The sequence below is a fragment of the Haliotis cracherodii genome, unplaced genomic scaffold (assembly GCF_022045235.1).
Source record: "Haliotis cracherodii isolate W230 unplaced genomic scaffold, xgHalCrac1.p SCAF_5, whole genome shotgun sequence".
NCBI lineage: Eukaryota > Metazoa > Mollusca > Gastropoda > Lepetellida > Haliotidae > Haliotis > Haliotis cracherodii.
The window spans coordinates 67,567,183-67,593,680 of record NW_027266308.1 but is presented as its reverse complement, the minus strand read 5'-3'; the positions used below and the strand labels follow the sequence as shown (position 1 = coordinate 67,593,680).

The window sequence follows — 26,498 nt, the reverse complement described above, 5'->3', positions numbered from 1 at the left end:
AACCATCAGTGCATTCGAGAATATGTCGAAGGTGGGGTGAGGTGAGGTGAGGTGAGGTGAGGTGAGGTGAAATTAGGTTTAATGTCGCGTCTAAGATTATTGCATTCTATATGTATAGCCTATGCACGTGTGTGTGGCTGCTTGTACTAGTCCGGACTGATGCCGATTTATATGTACATATATATATACATGTGCGTTTCTGTTTGTCTTCACGCTACAAACGCTCCAGAAGTGAGGTCCATGTTCATTCGCATGTTCTCTGCAGCGTCGGCGGGGCTGTTATAGTGTTATTTGGGTCACGTGAGCGGCACATGACCATGCAAAATGGCGGCGGCCACAGCCGCTAACTCGGACGGAAAGACAGGACCAGTCTCAACGGGCGTCAAAGAACATTTATATAAAATACTCGTAATTGGAGAGTTTGGCGTAGGTAAGATATCCCTTCAAGTGTGCTGTGAAGTTTCACAGCTTGATTCATTCATGACAGTCAAGAACTGAGAAGACCCACTCGGGGCAAATTACTTTCGCTATATAGATTTACACCCCAGCTCCGTGAGCTCGCCAGGTCGGGGGTAGCATAAACAGCAGATAACATCAGTCGAAGTGTCATTCCTCAATCGAAGCACGACTACATACTTTTGAGATGCTGGGAAACAGTTTCCAATTTCGCGATCACACCGTTATGGAACCCTTTCAGCAGCTGCAGGTTAAATTGATTAGTCATTTAATGGATAACATCCGAACAAAACCAACAAAGTTTTCAACAAGACCTCAACTATGCATGATTGTACATCATGACAATTTCTGAACTTCAGGAGTCAGTTAAAGTTATATCAAAATTCCCATGATGTGATTTATTTACTTGGTACCTAAATCTGCCAAAATGGATTATTATTTTTACGGACGTCATTTAATGATTACAGGGGAGAGGGATTAGGGGGGTGTTGGTGCAGGGGCCTGGGGAGGGTCATCCAAAAGTATGACAAGCATAATTTGGGGAGGGTCATTATTTTTAGTACATTAGTACATCAAAATGCTCTTACCCACCCACCTGTAATAAATGACCTGTTGCTTATTTGCAGAAGAAGTATATTCAATCACTTTATCTATTACAACTTTTTATTTTCACAGGAAAAACATCGATCATCAGAAGATATACTGAAGGTAAGTCGGCATGAAATTCAGTTCTCAGTTTATGATTTGTATGCATCTTTCTTATCCATTTCGCTCCCTCATTCTCACACACACACACACACACACACACACACACACACACACACACACTTTCATGCACTCATTCACACTAACTCACACACACTCTCAAACCCTCAATCACTCACACAGACACACACTCACTGACACATTCACTCACTAACACATACACCTACACACACTCACACACACATAATCACACACACATAATCACACACTCACACACAAACACACTCACTCTCACAGCTTCGTTACAGATTGCCCAAGGATCTATTTGTTCAAGGGTCCCCAGAGACCCCAAACCTTTAAGAAAGGGGCACCAGAAACACTTGGGACTCCTCCATGGTGGACAACAAGCACCTGTTGTGAACAAGCACAGCGTTAGAAATTGGCACTCGTCCTGTCGTCCTTGCCAAACTGCCCAATAGTTTAGGTATCATAAGGACTAGTAGAAATTTGCCGTTTTTGAGGGTTTTGTTATATTTTATCATTATTAGGACTAGTGTTTCTACCGCTGAAGCAGTGTCGCCTTGAAGCCAGGTCCAGGAGACTCACTGATTGTTTGCATAACTGCAGTCCTCTGTATGGCCCCATCCTCATCTCCATCCGTTAATAGTTCAATATGAATGTACAAGTAAAATGAATTGTAGAGATTTTTGTGTGAACTGTTAGATTCACCCTTGCAACCATCAGTTGTTTTTTTTTGCTCCCTGAAAATATTACAACAATAAAAAAATTTCAATCCCGAAAATTAATGAATTATTGAAAGTTATGTCCCCTTGTAACTATTATATCTTCTTCAGAATAATCTTCCTGTTGTGCAGCTCACAGCTTGCACCGGCCACAAACTACTGTTTGTTTTATTCCAATTAACGAACCAGTTTGGGACTAGGCATAAATGATAAATGAAAAGGAAATAAGATTATTTTTATTTACCCGACTGATATGTGATAAATTAGAAAATTAGGACGACTTCAAAAGGCAAATGTGTACATTTCCTATACTAACTGAACAGGTATGATACAGAGGCTCTGTCTGCTGCAAACATGAAGAGAACAATCAATGCTTTGAAAAGAATTCCAATTTTGGTCACTATAAAAACTGAAAACAGGCTCCACCTTTATCATATTTATCATCAATACCCATCATGTTTTTCTTAGTGTATCAACTAAATACAAGGCCAAGAATGTTTTTCTTTGTGTATTGACATAATGTAGCATCTAGAATGTTTTTCTTTGTGTATTGACAGAATGTAGCATCTAGAATGTTTTTCTTTGTGTATTGACAGAATGTAGCATCTAGAATGTTTTTCTTTGTGTATTGACATAATGTAGCATCTAGAATGTTTTTCTTTGTGTATTGACATAATGTAGCATCTAAAATGTTTTTCTTTGTGTATTGACAGAATGTAGCATCAAGAATGTTTTTCTTTGTGTATTGACATAATGTAGCATCAAGAAAGTTTTTCTTTGTGTATAGACAGAATGTAGCATCTAGAATGTTTTTCTTTGTGTATTGACATAATGTAGCATCTAGAATGTTTTTCTTTGTGTATTGACATAATGTAGCACCTAGAATGATTTCGTACAAAGAGACAACACTTTGCAACATTTTTTCTAGGTAGCATTTTCATACCTATATTGGTACTTGTGAAAAACAACATCTGTTGAACCTGTCATGTGACATGTGTATTTCAGTGACAACCATTAAGTCATACACATGTCAGTCACAGAAATTCATCAAGAAAAAAGTTAAGATTAGTCTTGTTTTTATATTGCTTAAAAATGTTACTACCACTAACTTACAGCCCCGCAGGTGAAACATTGCAGACTATGATAAAACAGCCATTCATTACTCCGATTCTTTGTGGGGTTATCTTTTTGTGAAGCATACCAGAAAATATTATTCATCTGTTTTGTGAATGTGTAATCACTCAGAATATTTGGACAGATGTAGAATTATAGCTATTGATAGCTGCCAACATTTGATTAAGTATTACTTACAAAAAATATTGCTTTTATTCAAAGATAAAAATAACGATCTATCAACATGATCAATGCAGCTCTTTTACTGGTAAAACATGTAAGTTTTACGTTTTAAATCTGGAAGAGAAATCTGCTTGTCAAACGCATCAATGAGATATTGTTTTGTATTATTATATCACAAAATCTATGTCTTATCAGGGCTCGATTTAGCTATTATCACTGCACAAGTGCAACCCATTATGGAAATATGCAACCTGATATCTACATGCCCCAAGCGCATGTCAACAAAGTTCAAATATATATAGAGTGAAACCATATTTGTCTACACAACATCAATCTTTGAACCCACCTAATACCTAAGCTTTATCTATCACACTACATCACTACTCCTTGTGTTATGTAGAATGTGTTCTGCTTTCTTGGGCTTGACGTCATCAAACTGGGAAAACTTCAAGATTACGAACTGGACTGTAGCTTGATATATCACTGAAGTTGCCCATCATATCAAGTTATGTTTAGATTATGATATAAACATATTTATTTCCATAAAGTGGAGATTTTGGCAAACAAGCGAATTTTGCTAATCTGAATGCCTTTCCCAAACACATGCAAATTACAATGTTTTGAAAGTGACATGAGCAATAGCATATATTGTATGAATGACATTAAAGATAATTATTGTTCTGTAAGTGTTTTTTTAATGGATGATCCTTCGTAACTACAGCTATGTTATTATTTACATCCAGCACAACAACATCGCAGTATCATATAGCACAACAAAATCGCAGTATCATATATCACAACAACATCCCAGTATCATATAGCACAACATCCCAGTATCATATAGCACAACATCACAGTTTCATAGCACAACATCGCAGTATCATATAGCACAACATCGCAGTATCATATAGCACAACAACATCACAGTATCATATAGCACAACAACATTGCAGTATCATATAGCACAACATCGCAGTATCATACAGCACAACAACATCGCAGTATCATGCAGCACAACAACATCGCATTATTATATTGCACAACATTGCAGTATCATATAGCACAACAATATCGCAGTATCATATAGCACAACATCGCAGTATCATATAGCACAACAACATCACAGTATCATATAGCACAACAGAATCGTATTAATATATTGCACAACATTGCAGTATAATATAGCTCAACAATATCACAGTATCATATAGCACGACAAAATCACAGTATCATATAGCACAACAGAATCGCATTATTATATTGCACAACATTGCAGTATCATATAGCACAACAACATCACAGTATCATATAGCACAACAGAATCGCATTATTATATTGCACAGCATTGCAGTGTCATATAGCACAACAATATCGCAGTATCATACAGCACAACAACATCGCAGTATCATATAGCACAACAACAACGCAGTATCATATAGCACAACAACATTGCAGTATCATATAGCACAACAACATTGCAGTATCATATAGCACAACAACATGGTAGTATCATACAGCACAACAACATCGCAGTACACGTAAGAAAGAAACGAAGTGCATCTTCCATGTGAGAGCCACAACAACAATATTTAGATTATCCAACTAATGATATTAGTTATGTGTTATATGACGGTTGCCATCGATGACATTGCCGCGTAAAGATTGTAATAGTAAGCACTAAATGTATTTCAAATCATAACACAGTCATTAGCGATCTGAGATTATATTTATTTAGATACATTTATGGGACCAGAGTGAAACCTTGTTTAGTCTAATGCAACTAGGTTTTGTCTGGTGCAACTTGGTTTTGTCTGGTGCAACTAGGTTTTGTCTGATGCAACTAGGTTTTGTGTGGTGCAACTAGGTTTTGTGTGGTGCAACTAGGTTTTGTCTGATGCAACTAGGTTTTGTCTGGTACAACTAGGTTTTGTGTGGTGCAACTAGGTTTTGTCTGGTGCAACTAGGTTTTGTCTGATGCAACTAGGTTTTGTCTGGTGCAACTAGGTTTTGTGTGGTGCAACTAGGTTTTTCATGTCAACATGCACATGGTGCAAGTTAAATCAAGTTCCTTAATCATGCCCTGCTTATCTGACCTTAAATTATTACCAAAAAAATAAAATTCTGGTCATCTTCATATATGCTGTTCAAGGATTTCATTTGAGTTTCTTATGCCTATATCATGGTGTAATATTTATACATCATTTCATATAATAGTTTAGCAAGTAATACTTGTCATCAGGTAAAATGCACATATAAAATATCAGTTTCAGTTATAGCTTTTTAGACAGATGCTAGCCTAAGGTAATGGGAGCGCATCTCCTAGACATACTATTCAATAAAACAAGGGTTACGTCTACATAGTTAAATTGATTTGAAGCTTTTAGATAAATGCTAGCCTAAGGTATCAAGATCCCATCTCCCAGACAAAAGATTTGGAATAGATGCCGATGGGGTTGGGGAGGAGAACTAAGGGAGCTGGGTATGGTGGATGTTTGTTTGTTTATGTGATTTTGATTTGGTAGGTTATTATGTTTTTAGATGCGTTTTATTAGTTCCGTTTTGATTAAGAATACGCCTAAGGCCTTGAAGTTTTCTAGTTTATTTTGTGGGTTTAGTATTGCTTCTAGAGTGAGACCCTTGTTTAGATTGAGGGTGGTTTGAAATGCGGTTCGATGTGTGAGGTAGTGTGTGCAGTGGATGAGTGCGTGTTCTGGGGTTTCTAGTTGTTTGCAATGTGGGCAGTTACCTGTAGTGCGTTATTTTATTTTTTTTAGGTGGTTATTTAGGTTGGTGTGTCCTGTTTGGAGTTTAGTGATTACTCTGTCGATTTTTTTTGATGGATGGAGAATTTTTGGTTTGGTTAGTGGTTTGCTGAGCACTTTTTTGATTTGGCTATTTGAGTTTAGATAAAGGTTATGCCATTTTTTGGTGATTTTTTGCTTGTTTACACTTTTAATTTCTGATTTTGAGATGGGTAAGTTTAAGCTTATTTCTGGGATTTTGAGGGATAGTTTGGCTGCTTTATCGGCGTTTTCATTACCGTATATTCCTACGTGGGCGGGGATCCACAAGAAGGTTATTTGTTTGCCTGCGTTAGTTAGGTCGTTGGAGTTTTTAAGTATTTGATTTATTAATTTAGGTCGGTTTTGGGTATTTTTGTTTTGGAGGGCTTGCAGTCCACTTAGGGAGTCGGTAAGTATTAGGATTGTTTTGTGTTTTTTGGATTCTTGATTATGGAGGGCTGAGGCCATGCCCATTAGTTCTGCCGTGAATATTGATTGGTTATTTGGGAGTCGGAAGGATTGTGTGGTTTTAGTTGGTTGTGTGGTATGGACTCCGAAACCTGTGTGTTTGGAGGTCGGATCTGAGGATCCGTCCGTGTAAATGTGACACCAATTTGGCCAATTTTCGTGTATGTATGCTAGTGTGGTAGTTTTAGCTATGTTTGGGTCGGTTTGTTTATTTATTTGGCTAGCTAGTGTTGTGTCTATTTTGGGTATTTTAAGTTTAGGGGTGAAGATATTTGATTGTTTGCAGTTTTGTTTAAGATTTTTAATTTGGTGTTCATTTAGGTAGTTTGTTATTCTTTGGGATATTGGGGTAAGTAAGGGGTGTTTACGAGCTAGAGCTTGGTTTTTAGGGCTGATGTTTTGGTTTATTAAGTTTTGGATGAGAGGGTTTGATTGGGACGCGGCCCAGAAATTTAAGCTTAGCTTTTAGACTTAGTGGCATTTCTCCTGTTAAGACCTGAAGTGAGGTGTAGGAGGTGCCATGTTGGGTGCGTGTAATTAGTTTGAGAGCCTGATATTGTATTGAGTCAAGTTTTTTAGATAGGGAGTTGTTAAGGGTGTTGTATATGGCGCAGCCGTAGTCTAGTTTTGATCTAATTAGGGATATGTAGAGAGAGCGGAGAGTATCTTTGGAGGCTCCCCAGTTTGAGCCAGTTAGGCATCTTAGGGTGTTTAGGTCTTTACTGCATTTAGTTGATTACCTTGAACTATTTTATTTAAGTATATCTGTCATCACCTACCGGGGTATATTAGATTAACATTCAGCAATTACTTCAATTAAGACTCATTAAGGATTAGCCCCTGTACAAGCTCGTTTATAGTGACACCATAATCTCTTTCAAAGCATCCAGTAAGTATGTCAACAAGATTAGTGCCAGTCCAACAGGATTAACAGGATTAAGTATTCCCCTCTGTCTAGCCATTCATTTAGCATAGGGCACAACCAATCGTGTATCATCCAATCACATTCCTTTTTATTGTTCAAATTTTTGTTAAATACATACTGTAGCAACATGATAGGGCTCACAATAGATATGTGAACCCTTCTCACACACAGGAGTCCCAAAGAGGGACAGGTCAGCCGAAATTGCCTAGGCAGAAGGCGACCTCTTAAACACCTAATGCAACAACACAACATGATAGGGTTTGACTCTCTTACCAAGCAGACCTCTCTCCCACAGCCCAGAGTGTTGTACCGACTCTCTGTGGCACACTCAGTTATTTTCTAAGTATATTGTAAATTGTTAATTGTTCTTGTAAATAAAATTGTGATTAGTCTCCTGTGACTCCGGCTCTTTGCTGACTAATTCCCTCAAGAAATCCAGCACGCCATTTGGAAGGTATTGTTCACCCAGAACAGTTCCATGATACCTATATGCCTGTATGTCGGAATGGAATAGGCTTGTGCACCAGATGTTGTGAGGATGTATCTGTATATGTGTTCTACCTGCAACTGAATAAAATAGGAGAATGGTAAAAAAAATATTTTAATAATAGAACAGCCATTCAAACTCAAAACAATACGGTTGTTTAATAAAAAGAGAGTCAGTTTCCTGCTTATTAAAGTTGACAGCGCTGCCTCAGCCTGAGTGAGTGCCCAGAGACAGTAGGTAGTTCTTGTCAGCCACATGGCAATATCACAGCTGCTGCTTCTGTCAATCTGGGAACATCAGTTACTATGGCAACCACACTTTCCATTGTGTTTTTGTGGTATTAAATTCTTTACCTGAAATATCGTATATGGCTGTGTAATCCACAAGGACATAACATTTTGCCAAGCATGTACAAAAGTTAAGTCTAGTTCAAGACAATAGGAAAATAAGCACAAAGGAGAATGCACACTAAATATGTTGACATGTAAGGTGTCAGAAAAATGGTGTGTGCGTGCATTTGTGCATGCGTGCGTGTGTGCGTGCGTGCATGTTTTGGTAGGTGGGTGCATTAGTCTGTCTCACACCCCCTGAATCATATTATTTTGCCTTCCACCCAGCCCTTGCTCTAATGCTATAGCCCGAAATGAAGCAAGTCTAGATTTTCCTCAGGTTCAGGCTCTGAATCTCCCAAATTACTGGGGCTTCTTTTGAATTTAAATGGAGTTATTTGTTTCTATCAAAATAGTTAAGCACATTCGCTAAGGTGCCAGAATTTGAAGTGCAGAGTTGCATCCCTTAGGTGTGCCAGAATCCTGTGGTCACGGATCTCAATTCCAGATTTGACCTGATTAAGTTCCTACGTTCAATCAAGATAATGAGTATGGTTCTGATGACCTGAATCACCTCAGAATTTCCTCCCACATCAGGCTGACATGCCGTGATATAACTGGAGTACTGTTTAAAGCAGCGTTAAACCCAACTCACTCACTCAGAATTGTATGAACAACTTCTATGAACATGTTGAGTAGCAGTGTTCAAACTGTGACAATAAAGTCAATAGAACATGAGCCACGTTATCATAGAGCTGTCATATTGAGTTTCCTGGCATTGTGGCATGACGACACTGGACGAGACTCCCCAGGTGTCGGGTGACATTGACAAACTGTTGTAAATCAGTACAGGTAATTAAACTCCATCATTGCCATAGTATATTAGCATGTCACAGCTGTTGCTACTGATGCAAGATTACAGGCAGGATGCTTGGTGAACAAAAAGTCTGTTGTGAAGTCATGCACTGCCCTGCCTGACTTGGGCCTGGGGAGGTCTGGTCTTGGCCTGGGAGGTCCGGTCTGGGCCTGGGAGGTCCGATCTGGGCCAGCAGGGCGGGCCCCCACGGGCCCCTGAAGCAATGTCAGGAGGCAGGTGAGCTGTGCTTGGTGACCGTCGCTGGGTCAAGACACACAGGTAGTGATACAAGATGAGTGATTATTACAATCTGTTTATTACTGAGTTATTGTGAGACTGTGAACTATTGTTGTGTCTCTCAGCGGTAGAAAATAACAGTGTTGTGGCTCTAGACCTTATAATGATAACATATTGCAAAACTCATAAAAAGGCCAAATTTCTAATAGTCCTTATGATACCTTAATTATTGGGCAGTTTGGCAAGGGCTATGGGACTAGTGCCTATTTCTAACGCTAGGTTTTTATGCCATCGTCTGCCAGTGTTCCATTAGGAAAACTTTCAGTTTAAGAGTGTGCTTTTGAATGAGCTTGAACAATATTTCAGTTATGTTATGGTGTGTGGGAGGAAAGCCTAAGTGATAGAGGTCGTGGAGATTTACCATGAAATTTATCGTGAATCTGGGATTTGTTCCCATGATTATAGCTTCCTGCTACTAATAAGGAGGCAACTCTGCACAAGGACTTGCAGGGCCTTGGATTAGACTAACATTTAGTCTCTGAAATCTTATATTACACAATATCCTTCTTGACTCTAAAAATAAAAAAATTCCCTATGCTGATAGAGCTAGCTTGAACTGGCTAGACTTGCTTTTGTATGCATTTCTAGATTATTATTTTTTCATAAAATAAATATATTCCACGGTCATGGTGCAGGACTAGGCCTTGGATGACTGGTCCACCTTGCCCTTCATGCTTAGGTTGGGGCAAATTGAGTGTTTTCCAAATTTGACATCTCTTCTAAATGGTGATGAAGATGAAAGGCTTTGTGTCCCTTAGTGCCCACAGCCATGTCCATTTATGATGATATCAATGTGATTTGTGCCCAGTACTCACAAATGTCTGCATGTATTGTTAGGAAATTTATTTTGCAGTAAGTAAGTGGTATGTAGAATAGTGAGTGAGTGAGTTGGATTTAACGCCGCTTTTAACAGTATTCCAGTTACATCACGGCGTTTCAGCTCAATGTGGGAGGAAAGCCCGAAGTGATGCAGGTCTCAGACGTTTACCACTTCGGTGAAACCCACGAGCACGGGTATGGTGCTGACAAACCTAGAAACATAATCGAGGCGAACCGGGATTCGAACCCACAATCATAGGTTTCTGGCCTGCCCAAGGGACGTAGGGAGTAGGGCCACTCAATCAGCCTGCCTGTACAGATTGAGCACTGTCAATCAGTGTAGGGAGTAGGGCCACTCAATCAGTCTTCCAGTACAGATTGAGCACTGCCTTGTCAGTAGATGAGTGTAGGGAGTAGGGCCACTCAATCAGTCTACCTGTACAGATTGAGCGCTGTCAATCAGTAGATGAGTGTAGGGAGTAGGGCCACTCAATCAGTCTACCTGTACAGATTGAGCACTGTCAATCAGTGTAGGGAGTAGGGCCACTCAATCAGTCTTCCAGTACAGATTGAGCACTGCCTTGTCAGTAGATGAGTGTAGGGAGTAGGGCCACTCAATCAGTCTACCTGTACAGATTGAGCACTGTCAATCAGTGTAGGGAGTAGGGTCACTCAATCAGTCTTCCAGTACAGATTGAGCACTGCCTTGTCAGTAGATGAGTGTAGGGAGTAGGGCCACTCAATCAGTCTACCTGTACAGATTGAGCACTGTCAATCAGTGTAGGGAGTAGGGTCACTCAATCAGTCTTCCTGTACAGATTGAGCGCTGCCTAGTCAGTAGGTGAGTGTAGGGAGTAGGGCCACTCAATCAGTCTACCTGTACAGATTGAGCACTGTCAATCAGTGTAGGGAGTAGGGCCACTCAATCAGCCTGCCTGTACAGATTGAGCACTGCCTTGTCAGTAGATGAGTGTAGGGAGTAGGGCCACTCAATCAGCCTGCCTGTAAAGATTGAGCGCTGTCAATCAGTGTAGGGAGTAGGGCCACTCAATCAGTCTTCCAGTACAGATTGAGCGCTGTCAATCAGTAGATGAGTGTAGGGAGTAGGGCCACTCAATCAGTCTACCTGTACAGATTGAGCACTGTCAATCAGTGTAGGGAGTAGGGTCACTCAATCAGTCTTCCAGTACAGATTGAGCACTGCCTTGTCAGTAGATGAGTGTAGGGAGTAGGGCCACTCAATCAGTCTACCTGTACAGATTGAGCACTGTCAATCAGTGTAGGGAGTAGGGTCACTCAATCAGTCTTCCTGTACAGATTGAGCGCTGCCTAGTCAGTAGGTGAGTGTAGGGAGTAGGGCCACTCAATCAGTCTACCTGTACAGATTGAGCACTGTCAATCAGTGTAGGGAGTAGGGCCACTCAATCAGCCTGCCTGTACAGATTGAGCACTGCCTTGTCAGTAGATGAGTGTAGGGAGTAGGGCCACTCAATCAGCCTGCCTGTAAAGATTGAGCGCTGTCAATCATTAGATGAGTGTAGGGAGTAGGGCCACTCAATCAGCCTCCCTGTACAGATTGAGCGCTGCCTAGTCAGTAGATGAGTGTAGGGAGTAGGGCCACTCAATCAGCCTGCCTGTACAGATTGAGCGCTGCCTAGTCAGTAGATGAGTGTAGGGAGTAGGGCCACTCAATCAGCCTGCCTGTAAAGATTGAGCGCTGTCAATCATTAGATGAGTGTAGGGAGTAGGGCCACTCAATCAGCCTCCCTGTACAGATTGAGCGCTGCCTAGTCAGTAGATGAGTGTAGGGAGTAGGGTCACTCAATCAGCCTGCCTGTACAGATTGAGCGCTGTCAATCATTAGATGAGTGTAGGGAGTAGGGTCACTCAATCAGCCTCCCTGTACAGATTGAGCGCTGTCAATCATTAGATGAGTGTAGGGAGTAGGGTCACTCAATCAGCCTGCCTGTACAGATTGAGCGCTGCCTAGTCAGTAGATGAGTGTAGGGAGTAGGGTCACTCAATCAGCCTCCCTGTACAGATTGAGCGCTGCCTAGTCAGTAGATGAGTGTAGGGAGTAGGGTCACTCAATCAGCCTGCCTGTACAGATTGAGCGCTGTCAATCAGTAGATGAGTGTAGGGAGTAGGGCCACTCAATCAGCCTCCCTGTACAGATTGAGCACTGTCAATCAGTGTAGGGAGTAGGGCCACTCAATCAGCCTGCCTGTACAGATTGAGCACTGCCTAGTCAGTAGATGAGTGTAGGGAGTAGGGCCACTCAATCAGCCTGCCTGTACAGATTGAGCGCTGCCTAGTCAGTAGATGAGTGTAGGGAGTAGGGTCACTCAATCATCCTGCCTGTACAGATTGAGCGCTGTCAATCATTAGATGAGTGTAGGGAGTAGGGCCACTCAATCAGCCTCCCTGTACAGATTGAGCGCTGTCAATCATTAGATGAGTGTAGGGAGTAGGGTCACTCAATCAGCCTGCCTGTACAGATTGAGCGCTGTCAATCATTAGATGAGTGTAGGGAGTAGGGTCACTCAATCAGCCTCCCTGTACAGATTGAGCGCTGTCAATCATTAGATGAGTGTAGGGAGTAGGGTCACTCAATCAGCCTGCCTGTACAGATTGAGCGCTGTCAATCATTAGATGAGTGTAGGGAGTAGGGTCACTCAATCAGCCTGCCTGTACAGATTGAGCACTGCCTAGTCAGTAGATGAGTGTAGGGAGTAGGGTCACTCAATCAGCCTCCCTGTACAGATTGAGCGCTGCCTAGTCAGTAGATGAGTGTAGGGAGTAGGGCCACTCAATCAGCCTCCCTGTACAGATTGAGCGCTGTCAATCATTAGATGAGTGTAGGGAGTAGGGCCACTCAATCAGCCTCCCTGTACAGATTGAGCACTGTCAATCAGTGTAGGGAGTAGGGCCACTCAATCAGCGTGCCTGTACAGATTGAGCGCTGCCTAGTCAGTAGATGAGTGTAGGGAGTAGGGCCACTCAATCAGCCTCCCTGTACAGATTGAGCGCTGTCAATCATTAGATGAGTGTAGGGAGTAGGGCCACTCAATCAGCCTCCCTGTACAGATTGAGCACTGTCAATCAGTGTAGGGAGTAGGGTCACTCAATCATCCTGCCTGTACAGATTGAGCGCTGTCAATCATTAGATGAGTGTAGGGAGTAGGGTCACTCAATCAGCCTGCCTGTACAGATTGAGCGCTGCCTAGTCAGTAGATGAGTGTAGGGAGTAGGGTCACTCAATCATCCTGCCTGTACAGATTGAGCGCTGTCAATCATTAGATGAGTGTAGGGAGTAGGGCCACTCAATCAGCCTGCCTGTACAGATTGAGCGCTGTCAATCATTAGATGAGTGTAGGGAGTAGGGCCACTCAATCAGCCTCCCTGTACAGATTGAGCACTGCCTTGTCAGTAGATGCATGTAGGGAGCAGGGTCACTCAATCAGCTGATCATCCCTGCGTCATCATCTATGGCGCTGCTCCACTGAGTACTGGTATTAGGGCCTCAGTGCCATTAGACTGCTGGCGACAAATGATGGATATCAACTGCTTGATGAATGTCGTGTATCTTCCCTGTAATAAATATTTTGTTTTCAAAGAAACATTATACCATTCTATCTTGAGGTAATTATTTTAAGCTTGGGTTTCAGTTTCCATATTATTTTTTTACATAAAGATGTAATAAGCTGACAATTCACTCTGACAGCCCCAGCATGTGTCTAAACTGCTGGCTTAATGAGATGAACGGGGCAGAACAGTAGCCCCAGTTAATGACACTGTGATAAGATTGATCTGACAGTGATTGCTGAAGGGGAAGGTATGATCTGAGAGGGGTCATTAGGTGGGCGTCTCCTGTCCCTGTCCATCCACCCTCCTGCAGGGAGGGAGAAATAGTGGGAGGGGGATCTGATAGTTTTCAACTTGATATGTTTGAGTGTTTTTATAGTTACCTCTAGCAACGTTACGACGAAGACAGACATCATCACTTCCCTTTTACAGTGACAACAGTATCATCTGTATTGAAACGTCTTATTGAAAAACAGAATCTCAAATCCATGTCAGATCCGTCTACATTGTTACATAGATATTGCATTAAATTTTATTCCATTTGGGTTATAGGATGAGAAAACTGACAGCATTGGGATGGAAAAATCATATACTGCAGAAATAATTTTAGAAATGGATTATTGATAATGATTTTTCTTTCTTTAATGCTACACTTGGCAATATTCCAGCTCTATGACAGGGGTCTATAAATAACCGAATCAGAACCAGACAATCCAGTGATTGGTATTGTGTGCATCGATCCACGGAATTGGGATACAAAGACATGCAGTCAACTGAGTCACTGAACCTTAGCATTGCACCATTTAGTCACCCCCACCATCCGATACTTACCCCTTTCACCTCTGAAATTAACACTGAAGATATCCTTTATGGAATTATTTATTTAACATTATATATAACTTTATTTCGGTATGATGTATTAGTCTGGAGTTGATTAGGCACCGGAGTTCAAACGACAGCACAGAAACCGCTTGAGTGATAGGTGGCGATTGGTGGTCCCCGGCAGTACGATGCCTGTCATGGATGTCACACAAGACTCAGGTCCTGTCAGGCAATACAATTACAACAGTCCCTGGTGGCATGGGCATGACTTAATCAGTTCCAGGCTCACTTGCACAGACATATCATTTATTTGTTTACTGAATTATTCATACTAAACTACATTGATGTACATCAATGTCTGTAAGGCTTGGTAAGCATCGACCCAGTCAGTCAATTGTCGGGATCTCAGATTATGCCACTTATCAGTTCAAGAGTGAAGCATCAGATTTGTTAAGTGAGGAATGTGTGGCATTATCAGCTCTAGGTCCGAGAGTGATGCATCAGGTTGTCTAGTGAGGATTGTGTGGCATTATCCGCTCTAGGTCCGAGAGTGATGCATCAGATTTGTCTAATGAGGATTGTGTGGCATTATCCACTCTAGGCCCGAGAGTGATGCATCATGTTTGTCTAGTGAGGATTGTGTGGCATTATTCGCTCTAGGTCCGAGAGTGATGCATCAGATTTGTCTAATGAGGATTGTGTGGCATTATCCGCTCTAGGTCCGAGAGTGATGCATCAGGTTGTCTAGTGAGGATTGTATGGCATTATCCACTCTAGGTCCGAGAGTGATGCATCAGATTTGTCTAGTGAGGATTGTGTGGCATTATCAGCGCTAGGTCCGAGAGTGATGCATCAGATTTGTCTAGTGAGGATTGTATGGCATTAAGCACTGTGTGTTAGATTTGTCTTGTGAGCAAAATAATATCATGTCATTTAATGTTTATCTGTTTATTAAAGTAGTGTTAGAAATAGGCATGGTATGGACCCTAGTATGGTGCGTCTCGTAACATTCGGGAAACTCAGACGATTTTGTCTAGTCGGATTACAATCGTGACTTTGTCATGACAGATTCTGGTGTATCGGCTCAAAATCGTACAAATTTCCTGTTTTGTCTGGACGGTGTCCTGTGGATCAGGATGCCGTCCTGATGAATGGGCATGAATTGTTCATTGTCGTTTCTTGTCGATTGAGTCAAGTTTGCTTCCAGATCTTGCGGAATGCGAACCGTCTTTGTTGGTTCACTGTCCGGTCACTGTCTGATCTCTTTCGGATCGCATTCGGGAGAATCAGGGTCCAATTCAGTCCTTTTTGACCATGCGGAAGATACAAATCGGATCAGATTGGGATTGAGTACAGGAGAATCGTGACAGAATTTGGATGGAATTGGCTGAATCGGGACACTTCTTGAACAGTATCTTATTGTTTGTGAATTTCCCGCCATAAATCTTGATTAGACTTTTGACAAATTATAATCGGGAATGGTCCTATCAAGGATGGCAGTTAAAATCCTAAATGAGTGACTAAGCCCTTAGGCTAGTATTTATCTGTAAGCTATTATTGAAACTATTTTATGTTTGCATTTTCCCTGAATCCTAATATATATATTTGGATGTATAATTATATGAAAATCTGTATAAATGTTACACCATGATAACTTATAAAATCACTTGCTGTGGATGTAATTATTATATGAAAACTTAGGATGAATGTTACATCATGATAGTCTAATCAAGCTACATTACAAACTGCTGACTGTTTAAATCATTTCCCTTGATGAATGGAGTAGTTAGATTTCTTTCAGACAGATGCGTTGTACAACATTGGGTTGAATTTCTTGCAGGATATTTCTCACCCAACTATAAGCTAACCATTGGGGTGGACTTTGCCCTGAAGACAGTAGACTGGGACAAAGACACAAAGGTCAACTTACAACTGTGGTAGGTCGACTTACAACTGTGGTAGGTCAACTTTCAACTGTGGTAGGTCAACTTTCAACTGTGGTAGGTCAACTTTCAACTGTGGAAGGCCAACTTATAACTGGAGTTGGTCAACTTATAACTGTAGTTGGTCAACTTATAACTGTAGTAGGTCAACTTATAACTGTAGTTGGTCAACTTATAGCTGTGGTAGGTCGACTTTCAACTGTGGAAGGCCAACTTATAACTGTAGTTGGTCAACTTATAACTGTAGTTGGTCAACTTATAACTGTAGTAGGTCAACTTATAACTGTAGTTGGTCAACTTATAAATGTCGTAGGTCGACTTTCAACTGTTGTAGGTTGACTTACAACTGTGGTAGGTCAACTTTCAACTGTGGAAGGCCAACTTATAACTGTAGTTGGTCAACTTATAACTGTAGTTGGTCAACTTATAACTGTAGTAGGTCAACTTATAACTGTAGTTGGTCAACTTATAGCTGTGGTAGGTCAATGTAAGTAGCTCAACTTATAACTCTGGTAGGTCAACTTTCAACTGTGGTAGGACAACTTTTCAACTGTGGTAGGTCAACTTATTTGTGGAGGGTCAACTTATAACTGTAGTAGGTCAACTTTCAACTGTGGTAGGTCAATTTATAACTGTAGTTGGTCAACGTAAGTAGCTCACTTATAACTATAGTAGCTCAACTTTCAACTGTGGTAGGATGACTTACAACTGTGGTAGGTCAACTTACAACTGTGCTAGGTCAACTTTCAACTGTGGTAGGTCAACTTACAAATGTGTTCGGCATCAACTTTCAACTGTGCTAGGTCAATTTATAACTGTAGTTGGTCAACGTAAGTAGCTCAACTTATAACTATGGTAGCTCAACTTTCAACTGTGGTAGGATGACTTACAACTGTGCTAGGTCAACTTTCAACTGTGGTAGGTCAACTTTCAACTGTGGTAGGTCAACTTACAACTGTGGTAGGTCAACTTACAACTGTGGTAGGTCAACTTACAACTGTGCTAGGTCAACTTATAACTGTAGCTGGTCAACTTATAACTGTGCAAGGTCAACTTACAACTGTGCTAGGTCAACTTTCAACTGTGGTAGGTCAACTTACAAATGTGTTCGGCATCAACTTACAACTGTGGTAGGACGACTTACAACTGTGCTAGGTCAACTTACAACTGTGGTAGGTCAACTTACAACTGTGCTAGGTCAACTTTCAACTGTGGTAGGTCAACTTTCAACTGTGGTAGGATGACTTACAACTGTGCTAGGTCAACTTACAACTGTGCTAGGTCAACTTACAACTGTGCTAGGTCAACTTACAACTGTGCTAGGTCAACTTATAACTGTAGCTGGTCAACTTTCAACTGTGCTAGGTCAACTTTCAACTGTGGTAGGATGACTTACAACTGTGCTAGGTCAACTTACAACTGTGCTAGGTCAACTTACAACTGTGCTAGGTCAACTTTCAACTGTGCTAGGTCAACTTACAACTGTGGTTGGACGACTTACAACTGTGCTAGGTCAACTTACAAATGTGTTCGGCATCAACTTACAACTGTGGTAGGTCAACTTACAACTGTGCTAGGTCAACTTACAACTGTGGTAGGACGACTTACAACTGTGCTAGGTCAACTTACAACTGTGCTAGGTCAACTTACAACTGTGGTAGGATGACTTACAACTGTGCTAGGTCAACTTACAACTTGCTAGGTCAACTTTCAACTGTGGTAGGTCAACTTACAAATGTGTTCGGCATCAACTTACAACTGTGCTAGGTCAACTTAAACTGTGCTAGGTCAACTTACAACTGTGCTAGGTCATTATTAATGCAATCATACTTTGTAATCATATGTGGATTTATTATTTCTAAATGAAATGAATGCTTTTTCAGGGACATTGCAGGACATGAGAGGTTTGGTCACATGACCCGAGTCTATTACAAATATGCGTAAGTTATGTTCCATTTGTATCAGATATCAGATTTAGATAGTTTGTTCAGACATTTGCCCCATTGACATTTGCATTTGTTGGCAGTGGTGAAAAAAATGAAGAGTTTATTTTGTCAAAAATGCACAAATATAAATTTTGTTTGTTTGATAGTGAAAATCATTGTTGGATGGTGTTCAGTAAATAAATAGATAGATTGTTGGATACAGCTGGGTAAAAAATACAAAATCACTCCCTCCCCGATCAAATCAAATGGACGCTCCCTAATGGCGTCACACAAACAGGAGAAGTTTTCACTTGTGAGTAATATTTTGTTTTGTTTTATTTTCAGAATTGCAGCAATTATATGCTTTGACTTGTCAAGGTAATTATGTGTTTAAGTTGATATTTTAAGTTGATGCCCACTTGGCATGACACTAAGGTCCATGCAGACTTCATGTTGGCTTCACATTTAACTGACAAATGTTCTGATTCATGCATCCTTTGGTATTTGAAATTTGACATTTAAATTGGCCTCAGTTGATCGATTTCATCATTTCAAAAACATATTTGATTTTGCAACATTTCTTCTTTTCAGACCAGCAACATTTGATTCAGTTCTAAAAGTAAGTTTGCTGTTAAATCAATATGGCATACCCAGTTCAAACATCATTAAGAGTTTGTGTACCGCCAGCTCCTGAAACTCAACCACAGTTCTTGCAAATTACTCCTTTTAAATAAAAAAAGCTCAAGAAGTACAAACTATTCATTTTGCTTGAAACCCCTCTCCCATGTAATTTTAAAATACATTGCACTACAATTTTATAATCTCTTTCACTTTGATATAATTGTTTTTAAAATTTTGCTTGACATTCCTGAAAAATATTTTCTTTGATATAACTCTTTCTCTTGATTTCCAGTGGCTGAATGATGTAAATTCCAAAGTAATGCTAGCCAATGAACAGCCGGTGCCAATCATGCTGCTGGCCAATAAGGTGGGTGGCTAATGATGCTACTGGCTGCAGCTATATGGCACTAGATGGCTCTAGATGGCTCCAGCTGTGGCTCTCATTTCACTAATCTTGCATGGCTCATTGATCCTCGGGTAACTGAGTATAATGAGGGCAGGTGACTCTATCTTGGCCCCTTCTGATCAAAGACCCCTTTGTCATCATTAGGGTCGGGCACACATTTCAGATCACACACCCTTTCATAATCCTTATGATTGGGCACCCCTTGCCAGTCAAACACTCTTAATGATCCTTAGGGTGGGATACCCTGTTTTATAACTGTAGTTATGTTCCTTGTTTTATGCCTGTTTTTACACCCGTCTCGCTGTTCCCTGTTTACCTTCAGTAATGCTGTTCCTGGGTTACCTCCAGTAATGTTGTTTACTCAGTAAGGCTGTTCCCTGTTAGCCTCTACTAGTCCTGTTCCCTGTTAGCCTCTACTAGTCCTGTTCCCTGTTAGCCTCTACTAGTCCTGTTCCCTGTTAGCCTCTACTAGTCCTGTTCCCTGTTAGCCTCTACTAGTCCTGTTCCCTGTTAGCCTCTACTAGTCCTGTTCCCTGTTAGCCTCTACTAGCCCTGTTCCCTGTTAGCCTCTACTAGTCCTGTTCCCTGTTAGCCTCTACTAGTCCTGTTCCCTGTTAGCCTCTACTCGTCCTGTTCCCTGTTAGCCTCTACTAGTCCTGTTCCCTGTTAGCCTCTACTAGTCCTGTTCCCTGTTAGCCTCTACTAGCCCTGTTCCCTGTTAGCCTCTACTAGTCCTGTTCCCTGTTAGCCTCTACTAGTCATGTTCCCTGTTAGCCTCTACTAGTCCTGTTCCCTGTTAGCCTCTACTAGTCCTGTTCCATGTTAGCCTCTACTAGTCCTGTTCCCTGTTAGCCTCTACTACTCCTGTTCCCTGTGAGCCTCATGTGATGCTTCCCCGTGAAGATCCGTGGTAGAATAGGTCTTCAGCAACCCATGCTTGTCTCCCCGTGAAGATCCGTGGTAGAATAGGTCTTCAGCAACCCATGCTTATCTCCCAGTGAAGATCCGGGTTAGAATAGGTCTTCAGCAACCCATGCTTGTCTCCCCGTGAAGATCCGGGGTAGAATTGGTCTTCAGCAACCCATGCATGTCATAACAGGCGACTATACTTGCTGTAAGAGGCAACAATCGGCATTGAATAGTCAGGCTTACTGACTTGGTTGATGCATGTCATAGAATCCCAATCCCAGGGATCAATGCTCATGATGTTAATCACTGGATTGTCTTGTCCAGACTCGATTATTTTCAGACCACTGTCGTATAGCTGGAATATTGCTGAGTGCTGCATTAAACAACAAACAAACAAACAAATAAATCATGTAATGCTGTAGTAGGATACAACTGATAAATTGATGGTGAGCTGATTTGGTAAGGGTTCCCCTGTGATTGTATACAATTTCTCAAATTCAGTGAAAGTACATGAAAACACAAGGTGCCAGTTGATTTGAAATAAAACAAAACTATACAATTTTTTCATTTTCAATTACTGTAGTCACATTTAGGGCTGACCGGATTGGTGTGACAGCCCAGTGTTTGCTTGCGGCAACTGGCTATTACTGTATGACAGCCTAAACTCTATTCTGTTGGTGTTTGCTACGAGTGATGTGTATGGAGTCCATGTTTAATTTGTAGAGGTCTGTGATATTACCAGTATGCCATAGTTTGATATACTAATGACTATGTATTACAATATGTATGGAAATTTCAAGTATATTGCACTATTTCCAAATCATGCATATTTTCATCTTGTTGGCAAAGCTTACATAAGTGAAAAGTCAAATTGAAATTCAGAAATTAGCAACAGATGTGATCGAAAAAGCTAAATGTTTTGCTACCAGCTTCCTGTATATAATGTGTCTATTACACATGCATTGTTACCACAGCAACATCATACAAAATGATGGATGACTTAAAAGTTGTAAAAATGTTGATATTTTTATTTAGGTTCACAAAAAAGTACAGATGAAAGAAGGCATGCAATATATTGTGGTACTTATCACAAATCATGCATCATTTATTGCAGTAGATCGCAATATCAAAGGGAGGCCAATACCCATCAGGAGTAATTTGTGTGTGTTCTGTGTGTGTGATCTGCTTGGGTAACATGTGTGTTCTGTGTTTGTTGCGTGTGTTCTATGTGTGTTCTGTGTTTGTTGCGTGTGTTCTATGTGTGTTCTGTGTTTGTTGTGTGTGTTCTATGTGTCTTCTGTGTCTGATCTGTGTTTGTTGCGTGTGTTCTATGTGTGTCCTGTGTTTGTTGCGTGTGTTCTATGTGTCTTCTGTGTCTGATCTGTGTGCTCTATGTGTGTTCTATGTGTGTTCTGTGTCTGATCTGTGTGCTCTATGTGTGTTCTATGTGTGTTCTGTGTCTAATCTGTGTGCTCTATGTGTGTTCTATGTGTGTTCTGTGTCTAATCTGTGTGCTCTATGTGTGTTCTATGTGTGTTCTGTGTCTAATCTGTGTGCTCTATGTGTGTTCTATGTGTGTTCTGTGTCTAATCTGTGTGCTCTATGTGTGTTCTATGTGTGTTCTGTGTCTAATCTGTGTGCTCTATGTGTGTTCTATGTGTGTTCTATGTGTGTTCTGTGTCTAATCTGTGTGCTCTATGTGTGTTCTATGTGTGTTCTGTGTCTAATCTGTGTGTTCTATGTGTGTTCTGTGTCTAATCTGTGTGCTCTATGTGTGTTCTATGTGTGTTCTGTGTCTAATCTGTGTGCTCTATGTGTGTTCTATGTGTGTTCTGTGTCTAATCTGTGTGTTCTATGTGTTTTCTGTGTCTAATCTGTGTCTAATCTGTGTGCTCTATGTGTGTTCTATGTGTGTTCTGTGTCTAATCTGTGTGCTCTATGTGTGTTCTATGTGTGTTCTGTGTCTAATCTGTGTGCTCTATGTGTGTTCTATGTGTGTTCTGTGTCTAATCTGTGTGCTCTATGTGTGTTCTATGTGTGTTCTATGTGTGTTCTGTGTCTAATCTGTGTGCTCTATGTGTGTTCTATGTGTGTTCTGTGTCTAATCTGTGTGCTCTATGTGTGTTCTATGTGTGTTCTATGTGTGTTCTGTGTCTAATCTGTGTGCTCTATGTGTGTTCTATGTGTGTTCTGTGTCTAATCTGTGTGCTCTATGTGTGTTCTATGTGTGTTCTGTGTCTAATCTGTGTGTTCTATGTGTGTTCTGTGTCTAATTTGTGTGCTCTATGTGTGTTCTATGTGTGTTCTGTGTCTAATCTGTGTGTTCTATGTGTGTTCTATGTGTGTTCTGTGTCTAATCTGTGTGCTCTATGTGTGTTCTATGTGTGTTCTATGTGTGTTCTGTGTCTAATCTGTGTGCTCTATGTGTGTTCTATGTGTGTTCTGTGTCTAATCTGTGTGTTCTATGTGTGTTCTGTGTCTAATCTGTGTGCTCTATGTGTGTTCTATGTGTGTTCTGTGTCTAATCTGTGTGCTCTATGTGTGTTCTATGTGTGTTCTGTGTCTAATCTGTGTGCTCTATGTGTGTTCTATGTGTGTTCTGTGTCTAATCTGTGTGTTCTATGTGTGTTCTGTGTGCTCTATGTGTGTTCTATGTGTGTTCTGTGTCTAATCTGTGTGTTCTATGTGTGTTCTATGTGTGTTCTGTGTCTAATCTGTGTGCTCTATGTGTGTTCTATGTGTGTTCTGTGTCTAATCTGTGTGTTCTATGTGTGTTCTATGTGTGTTCTATGTGTGTTCTGTGTCTAATCTGTGTGCTCTATGTGTGTTCTATGTGTGTTCTATGTGTGTTCTGTGTCTAATCTGTGTGCTCTATGTGTGTTCTATGTGTGTTCTGTGTCTAATCTGTGTGTTCTATGTGTGTTCTGTGTCTAATCTGTGTCTAATCTGTGTGCTCTATGTGTGTTCTATGTGTGTTCTGTGTCTAATCTGTGTGCTCTATGTGTGCTCTATGTGTGTTCTGTGTGCTCTATGTGTGTTCTATGTGTGTTCTGTGTCTAATCAGTGTGCTCTATGTGTGTTCTATGTGTGTTCTGTGTCTGATCTGTGTGCTCTATGTGTGTTCTATGTGTGTTCTGTGTCTGATCTGTGTGCTCTATGTGTGTGATCCGCTTGGGTAACATGTTTGTTCTGTGTATGTTGCATGTGTTCTGTGTGTGATGTGTGTGTTCTGTGTTTGTTCTGTATGTGTGCTCTGTGTGTATTCTGTGTGTGCTCTGTGTGTATTCTATGTGTGATCTGTGTGTATTCTATGTGTGATCTGTGTGCTCTGTGTGATCTATGTGTGATCTGTGTGCTCTATGTGTGATCTATGTGTGATCTGTGTGCTCTATGTATGATTTATGTGTGATCTGTGTGTGTTCTATGTGGAATTTATGTTACAGTGCGACATCGATGATGTGCAGGCAGACACAGACATTGTCAACAAGTTCTGCAGGGACTACAACTTTATAGGCTGGTTTCAGACATCGGCTAAATCCGACATCAATATAGGTAGGTTTCAGCCAGGTCAGATATCAATATAGGTAGGTTTCAGCCAGGTCAGATATCAATATAGGTAGGTTTCAGCCAGGTCAGATATCAATATAGGTAGGTTTCAGCCAGGTCAGACATCAATATAGGTAGGTTTCAGCCAGGTCAGATATCAATATAGGTAGGTTTCAGCCAGGTCAGACATCAATATAGGTAGGTTTCAGCCAGGTCAGACATCAATATAGGTAGGTTTCATCCAGGTCAGACATCAATATAGGTAGGTTTCAGCCAGGTCAGATATCAATATAGGTAGGTTTCATCCAGGTCAGACATCAATATAGGTAGGTTTCAGCCAGGTCAGATATCAATATAGGTAGGTTTCAGCCAGGTCAGACATCAATATAGGTAGGTTTCAGCCAGGTCAGATATCAATATAGGTAGGTTTCAGCCAGGTCAGACATCAATATAGGTAGGTTTCAGCCAGGTCAGATATCAATATAGGTAGGTTTCAGCCAGGTCAGACATCAATATAGGTAGGTTTCATCCAGGTCAGTCATCAATATAGGTAGGTTTCAGCCTGGTCAGACATCAATATAGGTACTGGTCAGTTATCGCCATTTATTCATGTTATTTCTGAAATACTCCGTGTCCAAAGTTGACTGTGCCATGAGCAAATATGTGTATTTCTGTCCGTAGAAAAACAGGGAATCAAAACAGTGGAAATAGAAATTTCCCGTTGACCAACTGCAACAGTTGTTGTCATTGTCGAAACAGCATGTGCCATGTGATCACACGCACCACTTCACATATGCAAATAAAATTTTCTCTTGTATGGCATTCAATTTTTCTATTAATTGATAAGGGGCGGTCGGGTAGCCTAGTGGTTAAAGCGTTCGCTCTTCACGCAAAAGACCCGGGTTCGATTCCCGACATGGGTACAATGTGTGAAGCCCATTTCTGGTGTCCCCCGCCATGATATTGTGTGAATATTGCTAAAAGCGGCATAAAACCATACTCACTCACTCACTATTAATTAATAAGAATAGCTTTTATCAAATTTTGTCATCAATATGGGTAGACCTCTGAAGATCCGGGTTAGATTAGATCTTCAGCAACCAATGCTTGTCGTAAGAGGCGACTAATGGGTGGTCAGGTTCGCTGATTTGGTATTGCATGATCTTTGTATCCCAATTGCGTGGATCAATGCTCTGGATTGTCTGGCCCAGACTCGATTGATTACAGACCTCCGTCATATGGCTGGAGTATTGTGTGTGGTGTTAAACAACCAACCAACAAACAAACAAATCAATGTGGGTAGGTTTCATTTGTCAGCCAAGTCTGACAAAGATTTCAGAAAGTAATATCCGGGTCATAAGTGTATAGATATCGGCTACACAATGGAAGGTTGACGAGGTAGGTCCCGAGTGTTGCTGCTACACATATATGAGGAACTAGGTCAGAGTTGATAACATCGACATTGATAAGATAAGTTGTTTGCAAACAATAACAGTATGTAGAAAAGTTACATTAGGCTGCCAGAACATTTTTCTAGGTTCTAATTTCTACTTTTTATAGCGAAATATCTTCCTAAATATGGCATTCACTTGGCGTGGAGAAAGTTAGGGAAATTCTGACATGGCCATCAGCTGAAAATATGTTCATCAGAATTGATAGTGACAACGCAAGTGATGCCACTCGTGGACTGCCCTGGGTGCCGTTGTACAAAACAACCTTATCGCTACGATCGTCATAAGTCTATGCTAAGGTATAGGGGTTACATTCACCTTAGCGCTAAGATGACTTTGTACAACAGGCCCCAGAACCAGTCTGTGTAAGAAGAGCTCCTGTGCAGCACATTACACAGTAATGCTCTAAGTAGGGATGTATGTATTGCTGTATGGAGTTTGGGTGTGAATCTGTACGCGCTTAGCAGTGATATACATCGGTGAATGAGACTGGGTATGTTTAGCATTAAATCCCAACTTTGCATTTGTAAAATAAATAAGAAATACTTTGAATGCATTGAGAAATATGTCTACATTAATACATGTAAAAACATAGGACAAAGCAAATGCAATTCTGATCTTCCTTCTGTAGAAACCCAGAAACATAAATGACTTTTGACTTTCTTTCAGAAAAAGCCATGAACTTCCTCGTGGAGCACATCTTGTCCCTGCCCACCGAGAGCCAGCAGCCAAGCGAGCATGTGTCCCTGCAGTCTTCTGTCACCACCCCCAACGACTCCCAGGAACACCCCCGTCCCCCTTACAAACAGGAGAGTGGGTGCTGCAGCTAACAACAGCTGTGTACAGTAGACACCAGCAGACTGGTCAGGGTCACCACGCCACAGTTTGTGGGTGGGTGGGGGAGTGTCAGGGTCAGGGTCACCATGCCACAGTTTGTGTGGGTGGGGGTGGGGGTGGGGGAGTGTCAGTGTCAGGGTTAGGGTCACCACATCAGGACTTGGGTTGTCAGGGTCAGGGTCACCACGCCACAGTTTGGGGGGGGTGGGGGATTGTCAGTGTCAGGATTAGCGTCACCACATCAGGACTTGGGTTTTCAGTGTCAGGGTCAGGATCACCACACCACAGT

General features: G+C 41.2%; 1 protein-coding gene across 1 annotated transcript; it reads left to right on the top strand.

The window, feature by feature from the left end:
- Positions 1–316: 316 nt before the first annotated feature.
- On the top strand, positions 317–26,311 carry LOC139443291 (ras-related protein Rab-32B-like). The gene is made up of 9 exons (XM_071224266.1): positions 317–430; positions 1,132–1,164; positions 16,412–16,508; positions 18,398–18,454; positions 18,785–18,817; positions 19,031–19,058; positions 19,353–19,427; positions 23,819–23,927; positions 26,042–26,311. Exons 1-9 carry the CDS (start codon positions 325–327, stop codon positions 26,200–26,202), a joined length of 699 nt encoding a protein of 232 aa, XP_071080367.1. The 5' UTR covers positions 317–324; the 3' UTR covers positions 26,203–26,311.
- Positions 26,312–26,498: the final 187 nt, after the last annotated feature.